Raw genomic sequence first — 9,615 nt, forward strand, 5'->3', positions numbered from 1 at the left:
TCGACGAAAGAGGGGGAGGCCTTCAAGGAGATGGATTGATATGGTGGCTGTGATGATGGGCTCAAGTATAGCAGGGATTGTGGGGCTGGCGCGGGGTCGGGCAGTGTTTCGTTCTGCTGTGCATGGGGTCGCTATGAGTCGGAAATGACTCAACGGCACTTAACAACAACAACAACAACAATACGATAACTCTGTAAACCAGATATGCCCCGTTTCTTAGAGTTTCCTGGGTGTTTTGTTATGTTTTTGATTATTGAAGGCTGTGGTAGTCTGTTGGTTTCTAAACTCTTTTTACTATATTAAAACTATATTCCTTGATGTGTGGTGGTTACTAAAATCTGTTCCTTTAGCTCATGTCCAGGTAGTGTTTTGACAGATTCCTTGAATGGCAGGAATTTAATGGAAAGAAAAACAACAGCAAAAAGGAAAAAAAAAAAAAAAAACTCTCTCCCAGTCTTTGCAGATTGGTTCTGTGGTAGGGCATTCCTTCCACACTCAGCCTTGCTTTCACTGAGCCTTTGGACATAGGGTTTTCTCAGGTCTTTTCTGAGCAGGTGTCTTGCTCTGTGTATGGTGTGGTGTTCTAAATTCTCTCATGTACACAGTGCTTTTGAGTGCCCTAATTTCCCAAAGAAACTCTCTCCCTTGCTTTTCCTCCCAGGCTGTAGATGGTCTGTTGTACATCTCAACCATACTCTTTTGCCCCAGGTGGCTACAGGTTGATCATTCATCTTAGTGTTTCTAGCAGTGCCCACCACTTTTGAGCCCTGAGTGAGTTCTGAGATAGGTGAAACTGATATGAGCTCCCTACATCCACCTTCAGGTAGTCCCCAGAAAGGTTAGAACAGACAAACACAATAATTTGTGAATATGGTCTGGTACGCTTCCTCAAGAACAGAGACCAGGGTCCCACACTAGGATCACAGGTTGTTGTCTTCAAGACTGCTGCCACCTGGGGAGGTGGTGAGGCACAGGTAAAATAACCACAAAGCTTTCCTACTGTTGTTTTTTTTAAGTTGCCCTTTTCTTGAGTCTTTGTTCCCTTGAATGCTGTAAACCTTTGACTGTTTTTCAAAATTATGGCTAAGTTGCTTCTGATAGTTTCTATTGTTTTTGATGTTTGTGTATGTGGGGAGGAGAGAGCCTGAAGCTGTTTACTCTGCCATCTTGCTGACCTCTTAATTAAATAGCTAAACTTTTGATGAGTAGAGACAGGGGAAGGAAGCAAGCTGACTAAAGGCAGGAAAGTATGTGTAGCAAATAATTCCAGGGAAATAGTGGGCCTTGAAATATCATTTGAGCCCAATTTGGAGGTCACTGAATGCTAGCTGGGTCTTATTATGCTCTATAAAATCAGCTTAGTTAATGTAATCTTAATCATATATCCATATATATAAATGTTTTAAAATATATCAGACATGGTCTTTTAGTCATTTGTGTGACTATTTCTAATATCTAAGGTCAGTGTTTATAGTGTGGCCAATATGAATTAATCACATTACATACATTTACTTAATGATATTTGCATAGTTCAGTTTTTACCAAGTGATGATTTATTCATCTTTTCTTTCAATTACAGTGATTTGCAAGGAATAAGAACAAATGCCAAAAAGGATGGAAGTGACTGGATTCTCAGTGGAAGCAAGGTGTGTAAAAAGGGGCATCCATACCATGTCTCTCCAGAGTCATGCCATGGGTAACAAAGTCTCAAAGACTACTCATCATTGCTTCTGTCAGATCCAGGGACCCACACAAGAATTAAGTTTACTTAAGTTATTGCTGAGCTAATAAGAAAGTTACAACATTATATTAACATAAACTGGGTAGCTTCTTCATATTATTTTGCATGTCTCATTACTAATACGGCAAAAGTGGTTTTAGCTTTTCGACAGCCCTTATCAAATCAGAAAAGGTGAAGGAAATGCTCCCATTGCCAAGTATAGAACAAGCAAGTTGATAAATTTTGTGTTGATGAGTGACTGGGGAAGAGGCTTTCTCATAAATATCAAGAATACTTTCAAAAGGTCCTAGGAGCAAAAGATATTACTGATAGAAATTTAGTCCTTCTGAAGGAGCCTTGGTGGCATAGTTTTTAAGCACTTGGTTTGCTAACAGAAAGATCGGCCATAGCCATAGCCACTTCTCTGAAGGAAAGCTGTCTGCTCTGTAAAGATTGTTATTGTTGTTAGCTGCCGTCAAGATGGTCTGATTTGACGCTATATACAACAGAACGAAGCACTGCCTATCTTGTTCCAGACTCACAAACATTGCTATGTTTGAGTCCACTGTTGCAGCCGCTGTGTCACCCTATCTCATTGAGGGTCTTCCTCCTTTTCACTGACCCTCTACCTTTCCACACATGACAGCCCTTCCTGTTAATGTGAGATAAAGTAAATGAGTCTCGCCATCTACACTTCTAAGGAGTATTCTGCCTATATTTCTTGCAAGACAGATTTCTTCATTTTTCTGCCAGTCCATGTTATAGTCAATATTCTTTGCCAAAACCGTATTCAAATGCATCAATTCATCTTCACTATCATTTATTCGTTGTGCAGCTTTGAAATGCATATGAAGTGACTAAAAATACCATGGCTTGGGTCAGGCACATGTTAGTCCCCAAAATGACATCTTTGCTTTTTAACATTTTAAACAGATCGCATCTCAACCCTATAGGACAGAGTAGAACTGCCCCATAGGGTTTCCAAGGATATAAATTTTTACAAAAGTAGACTGTTGCTGCTTTCTCCTACATAGCAGCTGGTGGGTTTGAAGTGCTGGCCTTTAGGTTAGTAGTCAGTCTCTTTAAGCACTGTGCCACCACCAGGGCTCCTTGTGAATTGCTATAAAAGTTTCTAAACTTGAAAAAGGAGGTAAGATGGCAGAATAGGCAGAAAGACTGCACATAACCTCTTCAACAAAGAAAAGGGGAACCAATTAACACAGATACAGAAGATAATCCTCGACCCCTGAGCATTGAAGGGAAAGACATGGTAGTGGACTAAACCCCCACTAGCAGAAGAATTTGCATGAAAACACCAAAAAAGGAGACACACAGAGCTGAGGTCCAGCAGCGATCCTGACGGCACAGACAGCTTGGGTATTGCCGAGTGGTGGCAGGACCTAAGAATTAACCTAAAAATCAGTTCTGCTAGCTAGGGACTGCTAGGAGGACTGCTCTGGTGGCTAGTAAATAAAAGGCAGCAAAGAGGAAGGTGGGCTGAGCTACGGACATTTGCCTGTCTGGAGGGTGTGGCCATTTTGAACGTTTACAAGTAGCTTGACCATTTTGGATGTTGAAAGCGACATCCTTCTCCCAGATTGCAGGGATTTAAGAACAGGCTCCACGTGCTGGGAACTACAAGGACATTCCAGACGTGGACGGACAATTGGAAAGGTGCGACGTTCCCGTTGTTGCTCTTATATCCCACACCCTCTTGGTGAACAGAGGTGCAGCCATCCCTCACTTCCACCCACCTTCTAGGCTGGCAGGAATTCCATCCCAGTCTGTGTGCTCTGACAGAGCCTAGGAGCCTTGCCCCGCCCTGCTCCAATTTTTTTTTCTTTTTTTTAGTATGTTTGTTTTTGTCTGTTTTTAAACTACTGCTATTATTATTACTTTTGCCATTTTTGTCATTATTCTTTATTCTACCCTTCCCAGGTTCTAGTTTTCAGATTTTTTTTCTTTTCCCTGTTCCTGGTTGCAATTTTTTTTTCTCATAGTTAACCCCATTCTTTGTTTTTTCTTTTTGCCTTTTTCTTCAATATTCTCCTTCTCTATCTTTTTTCTCTAATTGTCCTCTCCCAAGATATTGTGGTGGGTTCCCCCCACCCTTTTTTTTTTTTTTTTTTCCTGAATGAAAGAAAAAGAGGCAGGTCAAAGACATATATTTAAAATAACACTGGTAATGGTAATGGCTAATATACAGGCTTTCCAAATTCCCAAAACAATTATATTCCTTCACAGCTAAATATCCAGATCCAAGTAGAGAGATATGTTTTTCCTGTAGAGGTATACTAGTTCATTAATTGTCATTAAGTTAATTGAGATCATAAATTCAAGAAAAACAGAAAATACAATCTAAGACTTAAATGATAAAATATAACACATTATACTTATCTATTTTTAAGAACTGCCAGTGTTAAGTATTATAATAAAATAATTACTTTTAAAGTCCATAATTTGTGGCTGAAGTCATTCATTCATTCACTGAACACACATTCACACAGGTTCTAAGATATCTAAGATCATCTATAGCCAGTTTAGTACTAGAGACAAAAGAAAGAGGACAAAATATATCAAGTAAAGATAAAGCAACTATAGAATGCAAAAAGATAAAATAAACATTTATAAGAAACATTTCATGGGTTGCCAGCCACAAATTTTATATCTTCCTTACTACATATACAAATAGGCAAATATTCATTCCTTCACTGAATGAATGCTTACCAACCACTGTAGACAATGCTAGGCATTGATTATATAATGAAAGAACAGTATTTGCTTTCAAGGTATTTAAAATTCAAGTTCAAGTCACTTTTAGTATTTGCCTCTGTGTGTCTTTTAATACGCATTCAGAAGTTTTCATCATCAATAAAGATGATAAAAATTTAATTGTGTTAATGTTGTTATTGTTGTTTGCCATCGAGTTGGCCCCAACCCATAGCAACCCCTCCTTGGGTTTCCGAGGCAGTTATCACTACGGAACTAGATTGCCCAACCTTCCTTCTGAGGAGTGGCTGGTGAGTTTGAACCACCAGGCTTCTGGTTAGCAGTTAAGTGCCTTAGGCACTACGCTACCAGAGTTCCTATTTAACAAGTTAGAACTGATTAATTCCAATTTCAAAAAGACAGAACTGATTTTTATATTCAAATCAAAATATATACATAATTACAGTTGTGTTGTATATCTAGAACTCTCAGTTTGTCATACTGTGTGGTTTGTGCATTGCTGAGATGCTTCAAACTATGCCACGAGTACTTCACACACCAGCAGGGTCTCTCATGGTAGAAAGATTTCAGCAGAGCTTCCAGACTAAGACAGACTAGGAAGAAGGGCATGCTGGTCTACTTCTCAAAAATTTGACCACTAAAAACCTTATAAACATCTGTGAAACACTGATTTATTGCTGGAAGATGAGTCCCTCAGATTGGTCAAACTACGACCAGGCAAGAGCCGCCTACTCAAAGTAGAGGCACCCCTGAAGACATGATGGAATAAAGCTTTCGGGATTTTCATTTGCTGAGGAGGCACACCTCAAATTGAGAAAAAACAGCTGCAAACATCCATTAATAGTCAGAACATGGACTGTACAAAACATGAATCTAGGAACACCGAAAGTCACCAAAAATGAAATGCAATATATATAGATTGATATCCTAGGCATTAGTGAACTGAAATGGACTGTTATTGTACATTTTGAATCTGACAATCATGTGGTCACTTATGCCAAGAATAACAGATTGAATAGGAACAGCATCACGTTCATTGGCAGAAAGAAAATTTCAACGTCCTGAAGTACAATGCTGTCAGTGACAGGATAATATCCATATGCCTATAAGAAAGACAGAAAAGACAAAAATGGATGTCAGAAGACAATCTGAAGTTTGCTCTTAATGGAGAGTAGCTAACATGAACAAAAGAATTAAAAGAGTTAAACAGAAGATTTCAGTGTACAGCTTGGGAAGGCAAAGTATTATAATGAAATTTGCAAAGACCTGGAGTGAGAAAACCAAAAGGGAAGAACACAAGAAAAATTCAAGCCTCAAGTTGCAATACAGAAGGATTCTATGGGCAAAATAATGAAGGACACAGAAAGCATCAAAAGAAGATGGAAGGAATACACAGAGTCACTGTAGCAAGAGGTAGCATATGATCTAGAACCAACGTTCTGAAGGAAGAAGTCCAAACCGCACTGAAGGCACTGGAGAAAAACAAGGCTCCAACAATTGACAGAATATTCATGGAGATGTTTCAACAAATGGATGCAATGTTGTAAGCAGTCGCTCATTTATACCAAGAAATTTGAAGGACAGCTAATCAGCCAAATGGCTGGAAGAGTTACACATTTGCATCGATTCAAAGAAAGGTGGTATAATAGAATGTGGAAATTATGAAACAATATCATTAATATCACACACAAGTAAAATTTTGGTGAAAATACTTCAAAAACACTTCCAGCAGTACATCAACAAGGAACTGCCAGAGATTCAGAAACGGTCACAGAATGAGGGATATCACTGAAAGCAAAGAAAACCAGAAAGATGCTTAACTGTGTTTTATTGATTATGCAAAGGCATTCAACTGTGTGGATCATAACTAATTATGGGTAACATTGCAAAGAATGAGAATTCCAGAATAGTTCATTGTTCTCATGAGGAACATATAAATAGGACAAGATGTAGTCATTCAACATAAAAGGGGATTGTACATGGCTTCAAATCAGGAAAAGTGTGCATCAGGTTGAATAATTTCACCATACTTATTCAATCTATATGCTTAGCAAATAATCCAAGAAGCTGGAGTAAATAAAAGAGAAGGCAGCATCAGGATTAGAGGAAGACTCATTAACAATGTGTGATGAAGAAGACATAACCTTGCTTGCTGAAAGTGAAGAGGACTTGAAGCATTTATCTATGAAGCTCAAAGACTACAATCTTCTGTATGGATTACAACTCAACACAATGAAAACAAATCCTCACAAATAAACCAATAAGCAACAGCATGATAAATGGAGAAAAGACTGAAGTTGGCAAGGATTTCATTTTACTTGGGTCCAAAATCAAGGACCATATAAACAGCAGTCAAGAAATCAAATGACGTACTGCGCTGGGCAAATACACTGCAAATGGTCTCTTTAGAGTATTAAAGATTCAAGATGTCACTTTGAAGACTAAGGTGCATCTGGCCCAACCATGATATTTTCAGTTACCTCATATGCATGTGAAATCTAGGTAGTGAATAAGGAAGACCACGAAGGAGTTGATGTCTTTGAATTATGGTGTTAGCAAAGAATACTGAAAATACCATGGACTGCCAGAAAAAGAAACATATCTGTCCTGGAAGAAGTGTAGCCAGAATGCTCCTTGGAAGTTAGAATGGCCAGACTTTGTCTCACCTACTTTGGTCATGTTGTCAGAGAGGACCATTCCCTGGAGAAAGATACTAGGCTTGACAACGTAGAGGATCAGAGAAGGAGAAGGCCCTCAATGAGATGACTGACCGAGTGGCTGCAAGGATGGGCTCAAGCATAGCAAGGATTGTGATGATGGTGCAGGACCAGGCAGTGTCTCATTCTACGGTTCATAGCATTGCTATGGGTCAGAGCCAACAAGACAGTACCTAACAACAACATATCAGAGATTTTCCAAAAAGTATAAAATGTGATTCATACCTTCAAGGGACCCAAAGTAGAGGTGGGTTATTAAGACTAGTATATATATTAACAAGCCATGTAGAACAAAGTATTGTTTAATAAATTGTATAACCCAAAGTGCTATAGGAGACCAATGAAGGTCAACATAGTCTCGGAAGACAGGATTTTATTTGTTTCCAGCTAAAAAAGGACAAATCTGTCCTTTAGCTCTTCTCAGCAGAAAAAGTAAATACTGAATTTACTTAATTCACCTACTAAATTTTATTAAAATGAATTACTTCAAGAGTAGTGTAAATATAAAAATTGGTAGATTTAGAGATTTCTTTCCAAACACAACTACCAGATAATCCTTGTGAACACAGACATCCTTAATGATGTAATACTAAAGAAGTAGTATGGTACAAGGGAAAGAGCACAGGTTTAGAGTCATACACATACCGACAAGAATCCTGGCTCCACAACTTATCAGGCTTTTTGACCATGGGCAAATTACGCAACCATGCTGAGCCAGTTTTGTCTTGAGGAGAACTCCCTCCACTCCCAGGGTTGTCATAATGATTAAATGAGGTATCATATGTAAAGTAACAAGCACAATACCAACTAGAAAAATCACCTGCACTCATTAATGATAAGCTCCCACACTTCAACAAATTTGAATGATAGTGATATAAGGACATCAGAAGACTGGAATGCTCACTCTGCTTCACATTTTGTGAAGCAAACTGTAATGTAAAAAAATACATTAAAAAAATTAATATACTGATCTATAAAATAATAAAAATTAAAGTGGCCAGCTTCTAATTCTATACTGATTTTCATACTTCTTTTGAGAATCTGATAAAGATGATAGACTTCTTCCACCAAAAATACCACATATACATACAGAATTTCACATTAATTTGGGGACATTCACAGATTCCCTGAAAGCCAGATTAAGAATTATGTTCTATCTCGCTATTTAAATTAAAATGAAATAAAATTAAAAACTCAGTTCTCCATTACAATAACCACATAAGGCGATTGACTGTTGCATAGCACAGATATACATTTCCATCATTTCAGAAACGTCTTCTGGACAGTGCTATGCTAGAATGATAACACGATGTGATAATTTTAAAAAATATATTTCTCTCTCTTTTTTTTTTAAGTATGTAAGTACTTCTCTTTCAAGTAAATTCTCAAGAGGGCAGAGACTGAGGATTTTGCTCACAATTGAATCTTTAGTATCTAGCATAAAATAAATAAACATTCTGTGAATACCTTATAGCTGACATAGTTTTGTTTGCATTATTTTAACATAGTAGAAGTTCACACTGGTAAAGGGCAGAGCTGAAAGCTATGAATATAATGAGTATCTAAACAGTTTCTTAAAAGTACCTAGTCAAACTTAAATGTATTCTACAACTGATCAAATCCTCAAGCCCATTAGGGCAGCTTGCAGACTTTAAATTTCTTGAGTTATAGCTATTCATATTGACTAGAGTGGGAGTCCTGTTAGTGCAGTGCCTAAGGCATTTGACTGCTAACCAGAAGGCTGGAGGTTCAAACCCACCAGCCATTCCTTGGAAGGAACTGGGCAATCTACTTCCATAGAGATACCACCTCAGAAACCCAAAGAGGGGTCACTATGAATCGGAATTGACTCGACAGCAGTGAGTTGTTTTTTTGTTTGCTTTGATTGACTAGATCATTTAAGTAAATATTTGAGTCTTATTCACATTCTATTCAAGTATACAAAAATATGCTTACTTGTAACTTAGTTTTGATTATTCCTATATGAATTTTTCCTAAGTAAAGAAAGCAGTTGAGTAATGTAATTGTCAATTAAAAAAAAAAAAAAAAATGAAACGCACTGCTGTCGAGTCATACCTGACTTCTAGCGACCCCTCCTTGGGTTTCCAAGGTGGTATCTCTAATGAAGTAATTGCCCAACCTTCCTTCCGAGGAGTGGCTGGTGGATTTAAATTGCCAGCCTTCTGGTTAGCAGTCAATAGTTGGTATATACTCAAACACAACAGTTTAACAATTGAAATATTTTAAATTCATCTAAGTTTTATAACTTAAAGACTATACCACTAAGATTTTAGAAAATCTATTTCCTTTTAACTTATCTCGAAACCAAGACAAAATTGCTGCTATATACTGAACAGGAGCTCTGGTAGCATAGTGGCTAAAGCACTTGACTGCTAACCAGAAGGCTGGCGGTTCAAACCCACCAGCCACTCCTCGGAAGGAAGGTTG

At 38.0% G+C, this 9,615-nt stretch overlaps 1 protein-coding gene across 1 annotated transcript in view; it reads left to right on the forward strand.

The window, feature by feature from the left end:
• Positions 1–9,615, forward strand: part of ACADL (acyl-CoA dehydrogenase long chain) — a 99,456-nt gene that overhangs the window by 38,762 nt on the left and 51,079 nt on the right. The window contains exon 5 of the mRNA XM_007934538.2: positions 1,580–1,646. Coding sequence (XP_007932729.2) covers positions 1,580–1,646 — 67 coding nt within the window. The remainder of the gene's footprint in view (positions 1–1,579; positions 1,647–9,615) is intronic.

This window comes from Orycteropus afer, unplaced genomic scaffold (assembly GCF_000298275.1).
Source record: "Orycteropus afer afer isolate SDZICR_OR568_19922 unplaced genomic scaffold, OryAfe1.0 scaffold00002, whole genome shotgun sequence".
NCBI classification, from domain to species: Eukaryota; Metazoa; Chordata; class Mammalia; order Tubulidentata; family Orycteropodidae; genus Orycteropus; species Orycteropus afer.